General features: G+C 36.8%; 1 protein-coding gene across 4 annotated transcripts in view; it reads left to right on the forward strand.

Annotated features, from left to right (window-relative positions):
• usp3 (ubiquitin specific peptidase 3) overlaps positions 1–21,948 on the forward strand; it is a 117,669-nt gene that overhangs the window by 11,041 nt on the left and 84,680 nt on the right. Inside the window, exons 1-3 of one of the 4 annotated variants that reach the window (XM_059946000.1) lie at positions 5,544–5,583; positions 6,979–7,039; positions 11,598–11,735. In XM_059946000.1, the coding sequence (XP_059801983.1) occupies positions 5,559–5,583; positions 6,979–7,039; positions 11,598–11,735 (224 nt within the window). In that variant the 5' untranslated portion in view covers positions 5,544–5,558. The other 3 variants (XM_059946002.1, XM_059946001.1, XM_059945999.1) reach the window with 3 other exon arrangements.

Here is a 21,948-nt window from a genome sequence, read left to right on the forward strand (position 1 = left end):
ATTACCAAATATTATTTTTTCTGCAGGCTACAGTTCCTGAGGAGATGTTTGATTGTGTATAAATAGGCACTTGATAAGGGCCAATAAAAGTGAAGTTTAAGCAGAGAGGTTATTATGGGAGCAAGCCAGTGTTAGAGTGGGGACTTCAGACTTTGGCTTATAAAGGCGAAGGTTGTAGGTGGATCATTTAATTTTTCTTTCTTATTGCACAGTTAGAGCAGTGGGGATGCCAGGCAGGATAGTGGAATGCTCCTCTGCAGGATATGGGAATGCAAGGAGAAGCGATGTCCCTGATGACTACACCTGTAAGAAGTGCACTCAGCTGCCACGTTAAGGAATTGGAACTGGATGAACTCCAGGTCATTTGGGAGGCTGAGGGGTTTTCCGACAAGATACAGAGGGAGGTTATTACACCCAGTGTGTATGAAACAAGTTGTTGGGTGACCATTAGGAGGAGGTAAAGGGGTAGGCAGCCAGTACAGTGTACCCCTGAATAACAGGTAAACTGTTTTAGATATTGCTGGGTGGGGGGGGGGGTGGTGACTAGGCAGAGCAATATCACAGCAGTCTGTTCTTCCCTCTTCCACCCCCACTTCCCTTCTGAGCCTTAGAGGCAGATACAGGTCTGGCACTGAGTCTGCCTCTCTAACTCTGAAGGGAAGGGAAGGTGATCTGCAATATAGGGGATTTATTGCTTAGGGGAAGAGATAGGAGGTTCTTTAGGTGAGAACAAGATTTTTGGATGGTATGTTGCCTCCCAGGTGCATGAGTCGGTGATATCTCAGGTTGAGTCCAAAGCATTCTTAAGTGGGAAGGTGAACAACCAGAGGTTGTGATCCACCTTGGTACCAATGACGTGAATAAGAAGGGTGGTGAGGTCCTGCAAAGTGAATTCAGTGAGTTTGGTGTAAAGTTGAAGGACAAAATTTCCAGGGTTGTGATCTTAGGATTGCTACCCATGCCACATGCTAGTAAGGCTAGAAATAGGCAGATCATACAATTTAGCATGCAGCTGCAGAGGTAATGTAGGAGGGAGGGCTTCATATTTATTGGTCATTGGGCTCTCTTCCAGGGAAGGTGGGACCTATACAGAAGGGATGGTTTGCACCTGAATTGGATGGGGGTTTATAGCCTTGTTGAAAAATTTGCTAGTGCTGCATGGAGTTGGGGTGGGGTGGGGGAGTTGCATGGGATGGGAACCAAAGAGCCAGACAGATAATGGAGTGGTTGTGAATAAAACTGATGTTAAATCTACATACAAGGTAGGGAATCAAATCATTGAGCGTGATGGGGGCTAATATTCTGATTTGTGTATGCTTCAATGCAAGTAATGGAGGAATCAAGAGCCAATGAATCTCTGCCTTAAATGCATCCAACAACCTGGCCTCCACAGCTGCCTGTGGTAACAAATTCACCACCCTTTACCTAAAGAAATTTCTCCACATCTGTTTTAAATGGACACCTGTCTATTCTGAGATTGTGCCCTCTTGACCTAGACTCCCCCACCATGGGAAAACATCCTTTCCACATCTACTCTGAAACTTTTTGAATGTTGAAAGGTCCAGACAATGAAATTCCCCCTTCGTCCTTTGAATTCCAGTGAGTACAGGTCCAAAGCCATCAAACGTTCCTCCTATGATAACCCTTTCATTCCCTGAATCATCCTTGTGAACCTCCTCTGAACCCTCTCCAATACTAGGATGTGCTGGCAAAACTGTTCACAATACCTCAAGGTGAGGCCTTACCAGTGCTTTATAAAGCCTCAGCATCACATCCCTGCTCTTATATTCTTGACCTATTGAAATGAATGCTAACATGGCATTTATATTTCTCACCACTGACTCAACCTGCAAGTTAACCTTTAGGCTGTTCTACACAAGGACTCCGAAGTCCCTTTGCTGCTTAGACTTTTGGGTTTTCTCACCATGGCATCAAAGATTATAAGAAGGTCAGGAGTGGGCTGAGGAGTGGAAAGAAAGGATCAGAATGGCAGAAGTGATGGGCCAAATGGCTTAATTCTGCTTCTGTCTTATAGAAAAGCAGATGAACTTGGGACATGGATCAGCGCATGGAATGACTGCATTGTTAGCCATTAGTGAGACTTATTTGCAGGAGGAACAGGACTGGCAGCGCAATGTTCTAGGGTTCTGTTGTTTTCAATCTGATAGGTTAGGAGTGATTGAAGAGAGAGAGGTGGCATTACTAGTCAGAAAATGTCATGGAATTCCTTAGATAGGACAGACTAGATAATTTGTCTACTGAGGCTATATGGGTGGAACTGAGTAATAAGAAAGGTACGGCCATTTTAGTGAGATTATATTATGGACCACCCAATAATCTGCAGGAATTATATAATTTTTAGGAAGAGGAAATGAATAATTTTTATGGAGGTCACAGACAAGCAACAAAGCTATGATAGAGGGTAATTTTAACTGTCCACATATTGACTCAGAATCGCATACTCTAAAAGGGCTAGATGGGATAGACTTTGTCAAATGTATTCTGGAACGTTTTCTTCATACATTGAGGTTCGAAGTAGAGAGAGTGTGATACTAATCTGTTAAGGAATGAGACAGGCCAGATGACAGAAGTTTGTGTAGGGAAATACTTTGCATCCAATGATCATAATGACATTCATTTCAAGAAGAGTCGGAAAGGATCTGTGGATTAGGACAGATTGCTTTCTGGCAAAGTTGCACTTGGTAAGTGGAAGGCATTCAAAAATGAAATTTGAAGAGTACAGAGTTTGTGTGACCCTGTCAGAATAAAAGGTAAGGATAACAGGTTTCGGGAACTTTGGATTTTTGAGATATTGAGTCCCTGGTAAAGAAAAAGGAGGTGTATAGGAGGTATAGTCTGCAAGAAACTAATGAGGTACTTGAATATTATAAATTCAAGAGAACACTTAAGAAGAAAATCAGGAGGACCTACAGAAAGCAAAAAAGTTCTTACAGCGGACAAGGTAAAGGAGAATCCCAAGGGATCCTACATATATGTTAAGAGCAAACGGATGGCAAGGGACAGAACTGGTCCTCTGGAAGATCAGAGTGGGTCATCTATGCATGGAGCCGATAGAGGTGGAGAGACCTTAAATGGATTTTTACATCTGTATCATATCGGGAGACAGACACAATCTATTGAAGTGAGGCAAAGTAGCAGTGAGTTCATGAACTGTATACCTATTAAAGGAGGAGGTGTTTGCTGTCTTGAGATGGACAGATCCCAGGGCCTGACAAGTTGTTCCTTGGGACCCCGTGGGAGGCTTTTGCAAAAAAGTGCAGGGGTCCTTGCTGAGATATTTAAAACTTAGCCGTAAGTGAGGTGCTGGAGAATAACTAATGTTGTTCTATTTAAGAAAGGCTATCAGAATAAGCCAGGAAATTGTAAGCCAGTGAGCCTGACAGTAGTGGTGGTAAGTTATTGGAATGTGTTCTAAGGGTCTGAATATATTGGGATTGGGAATAGTCAACATGGCTTGGTGCATGGTAGATGGTATCTAACCAGTCTCGGAGTTTTTCGAAGAAGTTATCAGGAAAGTTGAAGTGAAGCCAGTGGATGTTGTCACCATGGCCTGTATGTAACAAGGCCTTTGACAAGGTCCCACATGGGAGCTTGGTCAATAAGATTCAGTCTCTTGGCATTCAAGGTGAGGTACTAAATTGGATTAGGCATTGGCTTCACAGGAGAAGCCAAAAAGTAGTAATAGAAGGTTTCTTCTCTGGCTGGAAGCCTGTGACTAGTGGTGTGTTACAGGGATCTGTACTCAGGCCATTGTTTTGTCATCTATATCATTGATCTGAATGATACTGTGGTAAACTGGACCAGCAAATCTGCAGGTGACACCAGGACTGGGAGTGTAGTGGACAGCAAGGAAGACGATTAAAGCTTGAAGTGGGTTCTGGACCAGCTAGAAAAATGTGCTGACAAATGAAATTTAGTGCAAACAAGTGTGAGGTGGAAAAACCTGCTTAGAACTTGGCACAGTGAGCAGTAGGGCACTGAGGAGTGTGGTAGAATGGAGGGATCTTGGGAGTACAGATCCACAATTCCTTGGAAGTGACATCACTGGTAGATGTGGTCATAAAGGAAGTTTTTGGCATATTTTCCATAATGCTGAAGTTGTACAAGATGTAGGTGAGCCTAATTTGGTTTTGGTGTAGTTTTAGTGTGTAGTTTTGGTCACCTAACATGTCAATAACGTTGAAAGATTGTAGAGAAAGGTTACCAAGTGTTGCTGGGGCTTGAGGACCTGAGTTATAGGGAAAGGTTGAATAAGTTAGGACTTTATTCCCTAGAGTGTAGAAGAATGAGGGGAGATTGATGGAAGTGTACAAAATTGAGGGGTATAGATTGGGTAAATGTAAGCGGGCTTTTGTCCACTTTAGTTGAGTGAGACTAAAACTAGAGGTCAAGGGCAAAATGTTTAAGGGGAACAGGAGGGGGAATTTCTTCACTCAGAGTAGTGATTATGGGATGAACTTCCAGTAGAAATGGTGGATACAAGTCCGATGACAGCATTTCAGAGAAATTTGGATAACCACATGGATGGGATGGGTACAGAGTGCTGTGATTCAGGTGCAGATCAATGTGACTAGGCAGATTAATAGTCTGGGTCGGACTTAATGGGCTGAAGAGCCTGTTTATGTGCTATAATGTTCTGACTCTGAATAAAATTGTTTTGAGGTTTTTTTTTGTGTGGGTTCTGAATGGTTCCAGAGGGTTTTAATGCAACATATGAGTTAATTGTCAAGTTGGTGAGATTTCTCATTTTTAAATGAGGCAAATGGGAATAGATTTCAGGAAGTTTGCTTTCCATCTGATTATGTCTGATATGAAGGCCATGTGGAAATAAAACTGGAAAAATCAGCGGAAATGGACAATTATAATCCTGTTATGAAAACTAATTTTGCCTAAAGTTGCAGTTGTGTAGTACATGGAGTTAGGAAACTGTAGGCCTGTTCTAATGTACCAATTGTTACAGTTGTATGGGCAAATTAATTTTTGAAGTTGTGGTTGACGTGGGCACAGTGGAATACCAAATAGTTCATCACATTTCTGTAACTAACAATTGAATTAAAATTCATGATGTTGATTTGACTGTATGTAAAGACAGTTACTGGGCATTGCTTAGTTTAAAATCTGAAACATGCATTTGTGAAAATTTGTTATCCTTGTGATTGAAACAAGATTAGCTTTCACTGGTTGGTTTCAATTTGAGCTGAAATTCAGAGACTGCTTGAACTTATTCATTTTAGTACACATCTTTTGTTCCTTGGAACTAACTTTAACCAGTTTTAAACTGGTTAGTTGAAAATGTGAATTGGTCAAATCGTCTGATTCATTTGAGTTAAAAATTGCTAATAAATAATTAATGGCCATTACACTTCAATACTTAATCGTAACCTAAGGGCTTGCTGCTTAAAGTTTATCTATTATACAGTAGAACTACTGAAGCATTAATTACCTGTACATGTTATTCCCTGAAAACTGTGCTATCTTTGTTAATTTTTAAAGATCGTCTAGGTCAGCATTAGTAAAAATGTTAACGTTCAAAGTTGATGACCTCTCATCGGAGCTTGATAAGTAAGAAATGTGCGCAAACGTGACTACAGATCCTAGATTCTGAGACTACAAAATGTTTTTGGTTGAGACCAGTACTGATGAAGCTCTTGCCTCCTTGACATTATGTGATTTTCTGATATTTTGTTTTTCTTTTCCAAGTTAGAAATGTAATAAATTTTAAGGAAGTGTAGAACAGGACTAGGAAGGGGAGGGGGCAAGAAGTCAGTGGTGCAAAAAGATCCTTTATCAGGTGAAAGACTGATTTAAATGTATTTACTGTATATTTTGTTGAGCCTTCTAAATAGGTTAGTAGGTCACATAGTGAAAGTCCTGAATTCATGGAGGTACATTTTAATGTTCTGTAGTATTTGCAGATCTGACTGTAACACTAACTCTGCACATCTAGCTTAAGGATAGAAAGAAAGTAGTTTTTCCAGCACCTAATCATTATACAGTGGAGAAAATCTGGTTGATGGATGACAACAACTAGTTTCATAGTAACTAGTATCTGCTATCCAGTGAAGAATTTTGAGAATTTATAATACAGCAGCAATGTGTGAGATCCCATTACAAGTGAGTGAAAACTGGGAGAAATCCCCTAAGACTGAGAATGTTTGCTTTTGACAGTGTCTTCTAGTCATTGCAGTAAAGTACTTTGAGTTGTTCCTTTCTTCCAGTAAAATAACTTGAAACTTTGGGAATTTAGCAAGGAATTGATTTTTATTTTCTGATCTCATTCCAACAGTCATGTTCATTGAAGTTAACAATTTGTTTCACCACAGATATTTGCGTGTAACAGCAGAAGGTTCTATGGCATAAAAATAGTGTTTCTTTATTTGTTAATTATGTATACTGCTGCATTTGACATCGAGCATACCTCAGTCGAGTGGCTGGAATCTTAAACATTTCATAAGTGGAACCAAAGAGGCTGCATTTTATAAGCTTAAGAACAATGTATTTGTGGACGAGTAACTTTTTTTTGTATTTCATTGTTGGGGTGCTTTTGTATGTTGAAGGAGTTGTATAAAGTTTTTCCATAAAGAAGTAATTGACAAATCTCCAAGACTATTTATTGCTCAATTATGCTCTGCCTTTCTATTATGTTTACTCTCTACTCTTCTGAAATCACTGGTTCCAATAGTGAAAATCTTGTAAAATGGGTGTTAAGGTCTGCAAGAGATTTAGTCACTGGTACAGTCAATACATTGTAAAGTTTAGTGATTTGGTATTTTAGCAAAATCTTTCAATGCATCCTTAGAGATGTTTGTTCTCTGAATTACAATGTGGCAGAGGGATTACTTAATACTTACATCTGTGTAAAATATGTTGATTATGTAATACTGTGAGATTCCACATTGTGTAAAATATTTAATGACATTTCTGAAAGTTAAGACAATTTGCTCTATTCTTTTGCAGTTTGTCGCTCCAATAAAAGTCCTTGGGTCTGTCTGATGTGTTCAAGTGTGCATTGCGGAAGGTATGATTAAATTTTGAGTTGCATACTGTCCTTAAGATGGAACACTTTTTTTTTGCTTGGTGATATTGTTTGTAAAAGCTTGTTTATCCCTCAGTTGGAGTACAGTGAGTTGTCCTTGGTACCAGATTGTAATCACAGCATGATTTTAACATGCAGCTAAAGTTTGATAGCTAAGTTTGAAATGTTGCTTGCCTTTCAGATCTGTCGTTAGTTTAATGTTGTGTCACCTAGAAATAAGGAAAATGGAATTTCTGTTTAGTTCATTGTAGGTTAAGTTGACTAAATATTATAAAGCAGTGAAGCAATTTTGTCATTTCAGGTACTGTCTCTTAAGATTTGAATTTCTATTTCAGGCCAAGCAGGAGTGGAAAGTAATTTCTGGCAAAAATATTTTATTATCTTTTTTGTAAACTTTTTAATTTCATTTATATGATCAGTGTGATTGAAATCCTGGTACACAGCATTATCTATATGGACAAAAATCACTTGGAAATATGAGTAAAATTCATAATTTTTATTCATTTCTGTTCTTGTTTCTAATTCTTTTAAAGATTGCAGAGGCACTTCTTAACCATGCCCCCTCTTGCATTTTTTCAATATCACTTGTCCAGCTGCCCTGACTTTATTTCCCCGTATTATTTGAGACAATTCACCTCTATTGTTAAGATGAGATTTAACCCAGTATCAGTTGAACCTCTGAATCTCATTGTCTAATGTGCTATTGAATGTAATTGTTAATTCTACAAGTTTTCAGCCTGCATCCCTTCAAAGATTATCCCCAGGGTTTTCCATGAAGTTATTTCAGACTTGTATAGTGCAGTTCTTCATTTCTTGTTCTTCATTTGTTTTTAACCACAGTTGATCTATTACTTAAATGTTTTACACTTGCAACCATAAAGAAATAGTTGTAAGTCATCTGTCTATTCATGTATATATTCAGCATGATATTTATTTGGTTACATTCTGCCCAGTTTCTGTGTGGGGATGGTATAAACTTTGCATAAAATCAAAGCCACAGTATATTTAACACTCAGCTAATTTGTAATGACATCACAAAAATAGATTAGGTCATTGACTTCCTAGAGCATATGACTTCCAAAATATTAAGCAATCTGCCATGTTTATATTAACTGAAAACTACTTGATTGTCTAAGTACTTAGTCACACTCCCTAAATGTATATTAAACATGTTGACCTATACTATACAAAACAATCAACCTGACACTGCACCTATAAAGTCTTGGTGCATGTGACTTTGTACTTTGCTTTTACCCATTGAACTGATTTTTTAAAATCCAGTTTGCTTCCAACTATTTTACAGAAGTATTGAAGGAGAGTCTGTTTATGCTGTTCACCCTTGAGTTTTCCCAAAAAGTTGTCTCTACTTGTCATAAGCAAGCTTTTCAATTTTGAAATGTTCAGCTTATAAGTTTGTAAGTTATGTTTTTAAGATAGGAATTCTGTTTTTCACATGTAGAAGTAATATTCTGATTAGTCATATTTGGGCCATTGAGAGGATTAGTTATTTCCTAGTTTGAAATGGATTGTTTAAAAATAACGTTGCTCTGTCCTGCCACCTGTCCTCCATGATGCTGCCCAGCAGGGACAGTAAGGCAGTTTGTACTGTGATTTTATAAATATATGGTGGTATGTTCAGGTGGTAGGCTAAATCAGTTGAGATAGATATACACGTGTATGTGTTTGTATATGCAGTACACAAAACAGTGGATTCTGTTTAATTACTACTATATTTTGGCCCAATTAAGCAGCTTCCCCAATTAGCCAAAGTATCATGGGAATAATTAAGAAGGTACAAAAAAGATAAACTGCCATTTAACTGTGTAACAAATTGTGTATTTAAATTAATACATATTCATTAGAACACTACCAATACTACTGGTGGTTGTCCATCATATCTGATAATGACACGAAACCTGTGCGGGAGAGTTTTTGAAGTGGTAAAGCCATTGCACTGGGGCAGTTCCACTCTCTTGACCTCGGAGGTCCAGGGACCAGTGGTGTGAGTAGACTTCACAATGCGGGTCTTTGCTGGATGACCACAACTTCTATTATCTTGTTATGCCCTTAGTTCTCCATGCAGTGTTGCAGAGTAGCCTTCCTAACTCTTGGATCTCACTGTAGATCTCATCTGCCTGGTCCACCAGAACTGACTTTGCATGCTAGGACAGACGTGTCCCTATCTCACTGGGGTATGAGACCTGTTGCCTACCCTCACCTGGTTTAGCCTGCCTGTCAAAGCAGTGTCATGGGGTGTGACTTCTGTCACATGAAAATAACTTCTTCAAGCCACAGCTGAGAGCTGACTGTCCAGTGGGGACCAAAGGTTAACATCCAAGGTGATTGTTAATGCCTTCAAGTTTTTTTCATAGTTCCTAACTCGTTGAAGTAGTGACTGAGTTTCATTTTCACTTCTGTTGTTTCTGGCGTTTTCCAAGTCTGAATGTTTGAATCTGCAGTGAGCAAAACAGTTCTAAATCATCTTGCTATTTATTTCTCACCGACTATCAGTGAGAAATATCACTGCTTTTTGAGCAGAAACACATGCAATTGACACTATTTTAAAAACTGTTCATTATAAGTATGGTGTACAGTCTAATGGCCACACAAGTTCACATGACTGCTAGTTAGAAACTGCCAAGTTTCCTAGCCCAATTAAGCGGCATAGTGTCCTATAAAAGGGAATCCTGGCTATTTTCTTGATTATTTCTTATTCTTTAAGAGTAGTCCCAAATAAGTGGCTGCCATGATTAACCGATGATCTAATTTACTGGAATCCTAATGGGTATGTGTATATTTTTTGCTGGTTACCAAAGCATTGATATTGCAGTGCAGCAGAATACATTGTTTATTAATTTCCTTCATCTCTCATCAAGCTTAATTTTGTACTTTCTGCTGCATTATCCTGCAGTGTGGTATCTTAGTGATCTTGAATGCATCTTAAAATGTTTTCTCAATTGTTCCAATAAATCTAGTCATGCTTCGGCTCAGTATTAGCTGAGGGATAACTGTTACCCAGAGCACTAGGAAATTGACAGTTACCAGGAATGGTAAACAATTTACTGGAGGAAATTGTTCAGCACCTGCAGAGGAAAGTAATTGTCAGTGCTTCAGATGAAAACACTGACAGTTCATTTCATTCCACGTTTGCTTCCCAACTAGCTGAATTCCTCTAGCAGATTGTTTGTTCTAGATTCCAGCATCTGTAGTATTGTGTCCCTGCAGTTGTTGCAGGATTTGTATTTAGTGGGGTTCTTTGAGGTATTAAACCTGTCTGATTAGGACATTGGAGATAACCCTACTGTTGGCTTCTAAACTGTGCCATAGGACAATCTTATCAGATGATTAAGCATAAAAACCTTTAATTCCTTAACTCATGGGGCACTCTGACCTTTCAGCAATGCGTCAACACTGAAATGGCATGTCAGCTTAGTTTTTGTTTGTTATTCAAATTACATTTGCTTTCGGAAACACTTACTACCACCATTGGATCCTCAGCTGTCACCTGGCATTGCTTGAAGGCCATCAGCGAGTAAATATGCACAGTCCCTTATGCTAATATAGGGACTGACTGTCAGAGTGTTGAACAAAGATTGAATGTATGAGGTATGAAAAATATTCTGGAAATTTCAAAAATTCAGTGTATATTTATGCAAAATCTCCTTTAATTGAATTTGCGCATATGGTCACATAAATTGGTAGTGTAGGAGGAGGCCATTTGTCTTGTTAGTCAAAATTATAATTATTGCTTTACCCTACACATCCAGCTTAGTTTGTAGTTTATGGCTGAGTTGCTTATCCAAGCAACTTTTATAACGTGTTGAAAGTTGCCTCTGGCATCCTTTACATGATGAATTCCAGATCACAATCTTCTGTGGGTTTTCCTAATTTTTCTTCTAGTCCTTTCGCTAGGTTTCAGTTATTGACTGTTCTGTTAAAAGAAGTTTGTTTAGTTTTAATCCCATTTCCCATTCTGATATGTCAATCCAGGGCCGCCTCTACTGTCAAGATGAAGCCATTCTCAGGTTGGAGGAATAACACCTTATATTCCGTCTGGGTAGCCTCCAACCTGATGGCATGAACATTGATTTCTCTGACTTCCGTTAATGCCCTTCCTTACCTCCTTACCCCATCCCTTATTTATTTATTACCCCCACCTCTTCTTTTTTTCTCTCTCTGTCCCTCTACAGTCACTCCTTGCCTGCTGTCCATCTGCCTCTGTTGCTTCCCCCCTCCTTTCTTTCTCCCTAGGCCTCCCATCCCATGATCCTCCCCCTTCTCCAACTCTGTATCCCTTTTGCCAATCAATCCCGCTTTCAAATCTCTTACTATCTCTTCCTTCAGTTAGTCCTGATGAAGGGTCTTGGTTCAGAACATTGACCTTTTCCTCTCCATGAGTTCCTTCAGCGTTTTGTGTGTGTGTGTGTTCCTATGGATTTCCAGCTTCTGCAGAATCTTGTCTGAGTCAACATTTTTTAAAGTTCAGACCTCAATATGGTGAATATTTTGAAACCAAAGACCTTTGCGTTTTTATTTGCAGATATGTGAATGGACATGCCAAGAAACACTATGAAGATTCCCAGATGCATTCCAACAATGTAAAAAAATCAGAAAAGCATGAAAAAGAGAAGTTGCAGCATGCAGTATGTATGGATTGCAGCAGTTACAGCACCTACTGGTATGTGAAGCTTGGATGCTAAATCTTTTAATGTAGATAATAAATTGTATAAGCCACAGGGCTTGGTATGCAGTTTTAATGTACCTACCATTTCAAATTTAAAGGTTTTCTTTGTTTGACCTTCAGAGCTAAATATCATTTGCCTTGGGAAATTCAAATTCAAGTATATACTGGTTTGTGTGTGTTTTGACTGAAACCGATAGCCCTTTCAACAGGCTGAATATCAATGCACATAAACCTAACTTTTTCTCTGCACTGGAATGAATAGAGCTTGGCCATTTGACATTTCATCATATCATATCCCAAGGAAGTTCCAAGTTGCTTCCTAACCATTAGAAATCAGTCATTTGTTTTCTTTACTGTTGGTTCATTGAAAATATTGTTCAGAGAATGATGAAAAACTTAGCTGTAGGTTTGGTTATTACCATTCCAATGTTTTTCAACCCCAGAACAAATACAAAACCATGAGCTGATATGAAGCTTCACAAGGTAACAAAAATTCCTTCATGTTTTGCTAAATAGTGAAGAAGGCTTTAAGATGCCTTGCCTCATAATGCAGCTCTCTTGCAGTATGTTCTAATAAACCTTTCACCTCATCATTCTGTTGTTCAGTATCCATCCTTATATGCATATTTTAAATGATTAGATGCTGTGCCTTCTGCCATCTAGGATCCAGAAATCTTCAAATATTCCCTCTTACTTATAACCTGCTTTTTGGACTGCAGGTCACGTTAGGCATGAATACATATCTTGATCCCATCGTTCGACAGCACATTTATGATTAATGCAAATTGTAAATGCAACAACTAAAATTTATGTATTTTAATTTGATTATTTGAATTGCATGTTTTTAATTAACCAAAATTCCTTGGATTAGCTGCTGTGTTCCCTATAATGTCAGCATTGTGTATGGTATATTTGGGCATGCTTAAAATGTATTTTCAAGGGGAAATTAATGATGTTCTGTGACTTGATATATATTGTGCCTTAAAACTATCTTCATATTTTACTCTCATTTTCTAAATTGTAAATGTATTGAAGTAGGATTTTTGAGCTAATCTACAAAGCATTATGCGTAATGTCAAATCAAAAATTCAAAAATCAGTCAACAATTTATTAAAAATTAAAATGAAAATTGAGACTGAAAAAGGGTTCATCCCCTTTGTAATTACTACATCAACTCTCCTCAGATGCGATACTGTATATCACCTTGACTCATTTTGTTGTTGTAGAAAATTGGAGGATCGCCTGTTTGCAATGAATTCATAAGAATAAATTCTCCCTCTCTAAGGTCTAAAAGTATGGTAGATTTTCAACAGACCCAACCAAAATCAGTACAAAAGAGCATTCAAGGTAAGTCAGGGAAGTTATAATAGAGAAGCAGAAATCTGGGGAAACGTACAAGACCATTTCAAAGGCACTGAACATACCTCAGAACTCAGAGCAGTCCATCATGGAAAAAGTGATGGAACGTTGCCTAGGTCGGCCAACCACTAAACTTAGTCACCGGAGAAGAATGGCACTTGTGAGAGAGGTTACTGTGACACCCAGCAGTCACTCTGAGCTGTGGAAGTCAGTGGCTGCAACTGGAGATGAAGTTCATGGCTCCACAATCTCAAAGGCCTTGCAGAAAAAGTATTTATGGAGAGTGGCAAGGAAGAAGCGCTGATAAAAATCTTTGCTCGTAAAGACTTTGCAAAGCATCACTTAGATACTGTAAAGATTTGGAAGAAGGTGCTGCGATCAGATGAGACTAAAGAGGAACGTGGCCTCGGCACTGTGTGGTATATGTGGTGTAAATGTAATACTTTTTACATCAGCCAGATAACGCCATCCCTGCTATAAAGTATGGTGGAGGTAGCATCGTGCTGTGGAGATGCTTTTCAGCAGCAGGGACTGGAAATCTGATCAGGATTGATGGGAAGATAAATGCTGTTAAATATAGAGAAATTCTGGATTAAAAACCTGCTAGCCTCTGCCAGAAAGCATAAACTGAGGGTGGAGTTTCAAGATGGCGACGTAAACATCTGCCTTTTAGGCGCTCTTTATTTTTTCAACTATAATCACCCTTTAATCAAATCTTTTCGAATTTAATCATATGAGTTGATACTTTCGATTAACTTTTTTTTTCCTAAAACTATATTTGATCTAATTCTGTCAAACTTAAAATGGCTACAAGCAAGAAATCGTCTAAGGAGCCTTTATCTATCGACGCAATTTCTAATCTTCTGGATGCTAAACTTGCAAGTTTGGAAAGCAAGCTGGAAAGTAAAGCAACAAGTTTGGAAAGTAAACTGGCAAGTTTGGAAAACAAGCTTACCACGAAAATGTCTGAACTTGAAGGAGTTGTTAGATCGCTTGATAATAAGCTTCAATCGCAGGCATCAGATATTCAGCGGCATGAAGATAAGTTTACGACTCTTGAAAAATTAATTTGTGAAAAAGTACGTACAATTGAAGCGCTGGACAAGAAGATACAACCGACTGTTAAAACAGTAGATCAGTATAAGTTTAAAATTACTGATCTCGAAAACCGATCTCGCAGACAGAACTTGCGAATCATCGGGTTTCCCGAAAAAGTTGAGTCCGGTGATTTAACTGAATTTTTCTCTAAATTACTGTGGGAAATTTTCGGTGGTGAAGGTTTGCAAGCTAAACCTGTTATCGACCGCGCTCACAGAGTTGCGAGGTTTTCGGCTACGAGTGTTAAACCACGAGCGGTGATTGTTCGCCTTCATTATCCTCGGGAGAAAGAGCTTTTAATTCGATTAGCTCGTAAAAAAGGTATGATTTCTTACAACACCAACACATTTCGTATTGTTGAAGATTATTCATTCGAAGTAATGAGAGCGAGAATTGCTTTTAAACCAGTGATGGCAGAGATTCACTCGATTGGACTTAAACAAGCTTTAATGTATCCAGCGAAGCTTAGAATTACGCTGAACGACAACAGTCAGCAATTTTTTAACACTCTGGAAGAAGCGAAGAAATTTGTTGAAGAATATCGATCTTCTAGTGCAACTTGAACTATGTGTTACGTTGAAGATTTTTCGGACAGAGGATGCCATTTCATTTTAAGTTTTAACCTATGAAGCTGGGTTATAACTTCTTATCCTGATCTACGGGTCTGGTTTTTTTTTACTATCATCATTGTTTATAGATGCTCTTTTTAATTTTTATAATATCTTTTTTTTATTCTTTTTTCTGTTTCGGATATATACGTTTATATTTTGTAATGATTTATTTTTTTTTCAAGATGTCGTTTCTTTTTCCCGTAAGACTTTGTTTTCTGTAAGCATTTATCTGTTTGCCTGTACTTAGAAATGGGACGAATGTTTTGGATTTTTTGGTCTTTTTTTTATATATTGTAGTGTCTATTAAATCCTTTAATCCTATTTTGATAACTTTTTTTTATTAAATTTCTTTTAATAGGTTGCTGAACTTACATTTGTATTTTGTAATATGGCTTTTCAAAATGTCGTTTCTTCTTCCCATAAGCCTTTGCTTATGAAACGTCATCTTTCTTGTATTTGAATATGGAATTTTTTTTTAAAGGTATATTACACTTTTAAATTTTAATGTTTATACTTTTTTTGTTAATGATTGTTTTATTATATTAGTTTTTTCATTCTGACTGATATATATATTTTTTTGCAACCCTATATTTAAATCTGGGTGTTACATAGTTTTTTAAAATCTTTTTATGGAGCTGCCATCTTGAAATGGGGGTAATGTTAGTATTAGATTATGCGCTTGCCGCTTGGCTTTCTTTCAAAGGCTGGGGGGAGGGGGTAGGGATCTTTTTTCACACTTTTAATTTTTATTTTTTTGCTTTTAGTCTATGGGCCGACTTTAAATTATTAATATTGTTGAGGTGTCATGTTCTCCGGTTGCTCCTGAATCAATTTTCCTTCTTCCTGAATTATGGGTTATGTGTCTTTGTAACCTTTTATGATATACACAACAAATATTGGCATGATGGATAAATCTATTAACTTTATTTCTTGGAATACTAATGGTTTAAATCATCCGATTAAACGTAAAAAAATATTTAAAGTATTCCATAGATTGAACGCTAATATTATTTTTGCACAGGAGACCCATATTAGGAGGGAGGATAATCAGCGTTTTTTTAGGCTCTGGAAGGGTCAACAATTTCACTCAAATTGTACCGCCAAAATTAGGGGTGTGTCTATTTTTATAGACTCCTCAATTTCGTTTACACATCATGAAATTATTTCTGATCCACAGGGCAGATTTTTGTTGATAACTGGTTCACTTTTTAGTCGAAAAGTGGTTCTAGTTAATATTTATGCTCCAAACTTTGACTGCCCTGAATTTTTTAAACGTTTATTTACTTCCCTTCCTAATCTAAATGAATATATGTTGATAATGGGTGGAGATTTTAATTGTTATTTGAATCCTTCAATGGATAGATCTAAACCTATCCGTACTCTTCCGAATAGATCAGCCTTACTTATTAATTCTTTTATGGTTGATTCGGGAATCACTGAAATATGGCGGTTTTTGAACCCTAAAGATAAAGAATTTTCATTTTTTTCACATGTATATCATAGCTATTCTAGAATTGACTATTTTCTTATTGATCATCGGTTATTAACGGATGTTATTGATTGTAAATATGATTCTATTACTATTTCGGATCATGCACCTTTGAAGTTATCTATTAAGATTTCGGACTTTTCCAATAATATTAGATCTTGGAGACTTAACGCTACTTTGCTTCAAGACCCAGAATTTATCACCTACATAAAACAGCAAATTGACTTGTTTTTCTCAACAAACTATACTGAAGAAATCGACAAAGGAATACTTTGGGATTCTTTTAAGGCTTTTATCCGTGGACAAATTATCTCATATTCCGTTGGTAAAAGAAAACAAAGATATTTAGATATTGCTTTATTAGTGGATAAAATTAAGGAAATTGATAAGATTTATTCTGTGACTCCTACCAAAGAACTTTATAAGAAGAGAGTTGAGCTTCAAATGGAACATAGTTTACTATTATCTTCTTCAATTGAAAATCAATTAATTAGGACCAGGGCTCAATTCTATATTCACAGTGACCGAACTGGTAAACTGTTAGCTAATCAATTAAAAGCTATTTCGACTAAGCGACAAATTATTAAAATTCGTAAACAAGACGGTAATTTAACTACTGATCATAAAGAAATCAATAATACTTTTCAAGATTTTTATAAATCTTTATATCAATCAGAATTTGATGGTGACCTGTCCATGATGGATAATTTTTTTAACAATTTGAATATTCCTAAACTGATAGATGAAGATCGTAGCTTGTTAGATGCTCCTATCTCTATGGCCGAAATAGGAGAGGCTATCTCATCAATGAATTCAGGGAAAGCTCCTGGCCCTGATGGTTATATTGTAGAATTTTTTAAAACTTTTTCTTCTTTGCTTTCCCCTTGGTTATGTGAAATCTTTAATGATGCGTTTGCTAAGAAGAGATTACCTCAATCTTTTTATGAAGCTACTATCTCTCTAATTCTTAAAAAAGATAAAGATCCTACTTTATGTGCATCTTATCGCCCTATATCATTATTAAATGTAGATTCTAAGATTCTTACAAAAATTTTAGCCATTAGATTAGAAAAGGTACTATCACAGATTATTTCAGAAGATCAAACTGGTTTTATTAGGAATCGGTATTCCTTTTTTAATGTTAGAAAATTGATTAATATAATTTATACTTCATCACCCACAATCTCAGAATGTGTTCTCATTAGATGCTGAAAAAGCTTTTGATAGAGTTGAATGGACATACTTATTTAATACATTGAGAAATTTTAATTTTAGTCCCAACTTCATATCATGGATTAAATTAATATATTATAAACCTGTTGCTTCTGTTCTTACAAATAATTATAGATCCTCTTTTTTTCAATTATCTCGTGGTACGAGACAAGGCTGTCCCTTAAGTCCTTTATTATTTAATATCGCATTAGAACCTTTAGCCATTGCTATTCGTGAATCTCCTAATATTTTTGGTATTACCTGTAATGAGAAGTTATACAAATTATCACTTTATGCTGATGACTTGCTGTTATATATTTCTGATCCTGACAGGTCTATTCCTGCTATTTTATCCTTGTTGGCTCAATTTGGTAGCTTTTCTGGTTATAAACTAAACTTGGATAAGAGTGAATTATTTCCCTTAAACGCACAAACTTTATTGAATGACAGGATACCATTTAAAGTTGTTACTGATAACTTTACCTATTTAGGTATAAAAATTACCAAGAAATATAAAGATTTATTTAGACTGAATTTTTTTACCTATGCTTCATCAAATTCAACAACTTACTACAAGATGGTCTCCCTTATTCTTATCATTAATTGGTCGGATTAATGCTATTAAAATGATGATTTTACCGAAATTTTTATACTTATTTCAAGCCTTACCAATTTTTATTCCTAAATCTTTTTTCAATAACATTGATTCAAAAATTTCCTCATTTGTGTGGCAAAATAAAAACCCCAGGTTAAGTAAAAAGCAATTACAAAAATCTAAAAAAGATGGTGGTTTAGCTTTACCTAACTTTAGATTTTATTATTGGGCAAATAATATTCGTAACTTAATGTATTGGAAATTAGATTTGGATTCACCACTGTGCCCGCAGTGGGTAAATTTGGAATGTTACGAGGTAAAGGGATATTCTCTATTCTCTGTTCTTGGTTCTTTTCTTCCTGCTGATTTAGTTAAATTCAACAAACAGATATCTAATCCTGTTATCAAACATACATTACGAATTTGGTTTCAATTTCGTAAGTTTTTTACTTTGAAAAACTTTGTTCTTGATAGCCCTATCTTACTTAATTTTTTTTTCAAACCTTCCTGGACAGATCAAGCTTTTAGCATATGGAAAAGGAAAGGTATAAAATGTTTTCGTGATCTTTTTTTTGAAGATACTTTGATGTCCTTTGACCAACTTTCCAACAAATTTAAATTACCTAAATCTAATTTTTTCAGATAGCTACAAATCAGAAATTTCTTGCATAAATTTCTACCATCTTTTCCCAATTCAACTTCAGTGGATTTCTCAGATTTGATTTTTACCTTAAACCCTTGTCAGAAGGGATTAGTAGCTTTTATTTATAATATGATTATGAAGATACAACCAGAAATATCAGATAGAATTAAACAAGAATGGGAAAAAGAACTTCGATATAATATTTCAACAGATAAATGGGAAAAAATTTTACAGATGGTTAATTCCTCTTCTATATGTGCTAAACATGCTTTAATACAATTTAAAATTGTACATAGAGCTTATATGTCTAAAGATAAGCTTGCTCAATTTTACTCTTATGTTAACCCTCAATGTGACAGGTGTCATCTAGAAGTGGCTTCATTGACCCACATGTTTTGGTCATGTCCCACTTTACATAACTATTGGAAGGACATATTTGTTACCATTTCTTCAATTTGGAATATCGATTTACAACCTCATTTTATTACTGCAATACCAAATGAGGATGGTATTCAGTTTTCCCCTTCAATCAGACGCATGATTGCTTTTGTAACATTAATGGCCAGAAGGTCCATATTACAAAACTGGAAAGAAGTAAATCCTCCTACCACGTCTCAGTGGCTTTCCCAAACTATTTCATATCTAAGTTTGGAAATAATCAGAAGCACTATTTTTGACTCATCAGTCAAATTTGAAGAAACTTGGGGACCGTTTATTCGACATTTTCATATAAATTAATCTGACCTTTTCCAGACCTTCTTTCTGCTTATTCTTGTTCAGGTATGGAGTTCCGGAGTTTTTTTGACACTATCACATACTTATAAACTGTTACTATTGCCCATGTTAGTTTAGTTTAGTGTTTTTTTATCAATATACATTTTCTTTTACTTATTTTCAATTTTTTTTTCTTTTTTGACGATTATTTTTGTTTTTTTTTCATATATAGTTATATAGACTTGATTGATTAATGTACTTTTTTCTGTTGATGTTTTACTAGGATATTATTATCTTATTACCAATGTAATTTCAAGTCTATTGTATTCATAACCTTATTCATTATTATGTTATGTTTTTCTTTATATATATATATATATGAAACTTAATAAAAAGATTGAAAAAGAAAGAAAGCATAAACTGGGGAGGAAGTTCATCTTTCAGCAGGACAATGACCCAAAGCACAATGCCACAATGGAGTGACTTCAAATGAAGAAAATTGGCGTCCTTGAGTGGCCCAGTCAAGAGTCCTGACCTTAACCCGATCAAGCATCCCTGGCAAGAATGCTATCCACCGCTGCTCCCCAACTAAACTGCTACAGCTTGAGTAATTTTGAAAGGACGAATGAGCAAATATTGCTCCATCATTTTGTGTAAAGCTAATAGACTTGTATAAAAAGACTACTAGTTGTAATTGATGTGAGAGGTGGTTCAACTAAGTACTGAACAAAGAAGGATGAATAACTTTGAACTGCTGATATCTTAATTTTTGAATTTTATGTTTTACATGCTTTACTTTGCAGTTTTCCTTGTGTTTTTTTTTACTCTGCTGGGTGTGGCGGGGGGGGGGGAACTTGTGATTCACAAATAAAAACTGTTGGTTAAATTAATCAAAATCCCTGGTTCTAATATCCGTTTATGTGAACAAAGGGTTGGGGCCTGAATATTTTTACAACACACTGTAGTAATGATAGTTGGAGAAGTTGACGCTGAAAATAATGTTGAAACAAACTAAAAGTTGTTGACAGCCTTGTTATGCTGAGACAGGACAGTTACAAGGTGACCTTAGATCTGTAATGAGCCCTGTGTTCATTCAATTTGGGTGAAATCCAAAAGGGCTGTCTTGCATCTCAGTGATCTGAATTGAAGCATCAAATACATTGGATCTTAATTTTTATCTCTTGAAGTTGTTAAATTGCTTAAAGGAATTAAATAGAATGTAGGGAGCCAATCACAAGAGAAAATCTGTAGATGCTCGAAATCCGAGCAACACATGAGATACCGGAGAAACTCAGCAGGCCAGGTAGCATCTATAGAAAAAAAAAGTACAGTCACCATTTCAGGCCGAATCATAGAAATCTACAGCACATTACAGGCTCTTTGGCCCACAACTTTGTGCTGACCATTTAATCTACTCTAGAAGCTGCCTAGGATTTCCCTAGTGCATAGCCCTCTATTTTTCTAAGCTGCTTGTACCTATCTAAGAAGCTCTTAAGACCCTATTGTATCCGCTTCTGCCGGCAGTGCATTCTACGTACCCACCAGTCTCTGTATGGATAAACTCACCCCTGACATCCCCTTGGTACCTATTTCTAAGCACCTTAAAACTATGCCCCTCGTGTTAGCCATTTCAGCCCTGGGAAAAAGCCTCTGACTATCCACATGATCAATGCCTCTTATCATCTTATGCACCTCTATCAAGTCATCTCTCATTCTCCATGCCAAGAGAAAAGACCATGCACTCCAATCTAGGCAACCTCCTTGTAAATCTCCCCTGCACTCTGTCTATAGTATGCACATTGTTCTTGTAGTGAGGTGACCAGAACTGAACATAGTACTCCAAGTGGGATCTGATCAAGGTCTCGTATAGTTGTAACTTTACCTCACAGCTCTTGAACTCAATTCCACAGTCGATGAATGCCAACACACCACATACCTTCTTAACACTGTCAACCTGTGCTGCAGCTTTGAGTGTTCTATGGACATGGACCCCAAGATCTCTCAGATCCTCCATACTACCAAGAGCCTTACCATTAATATTATATTCTGTCTTCAAATTTGATTATCCCAAATGAACCATTTCACACTTAGCTGGGTTGAAGTCCATCAGACCAGTTCGATGTCAGATGTTAAAGCGGGACAGCTCTCCAGTCTATCCACAGCATCCTCAACCTTTGTGTCATCAGCAAACCTACTAACCCACCCTTCTACTTCTTCATCCTGGTCATTTATAATCATTGGAATGTAGGAAGAATAGGTGGTAGGGATGGGGCAAGGGAGTCAACTTGACTCCATGAACTGAAATAGCTTCCTATATGACAAGGAAATTTATTCCCTTTCAACATTCTTTTTGCATTCCTTAGTTTCCACCTCACCACCCCCCACCCAATTCTTTTTGACCCTGGTCAAAAGTTACAGGGAGAACATGCAAACCCCACTCAAGCAGCACCCGAGATCAGGATCAAATCAGTGTCACTGGAGCTGAG

This window comes from Hypanus sabinus, chromosome 21 (assembly GCF_030144855.1).
Source record: "Hypanus sabinus isolate sHypSab1 chromosome 21, sHypSab1.hap1, whole genome shotgun sequence".
NCBI lineage: Eukaryota > Metazoa > Chordata > Chondrichthyes > Myliobatiformes > Dasyatidae > Hypanus > Hypanus sabinus.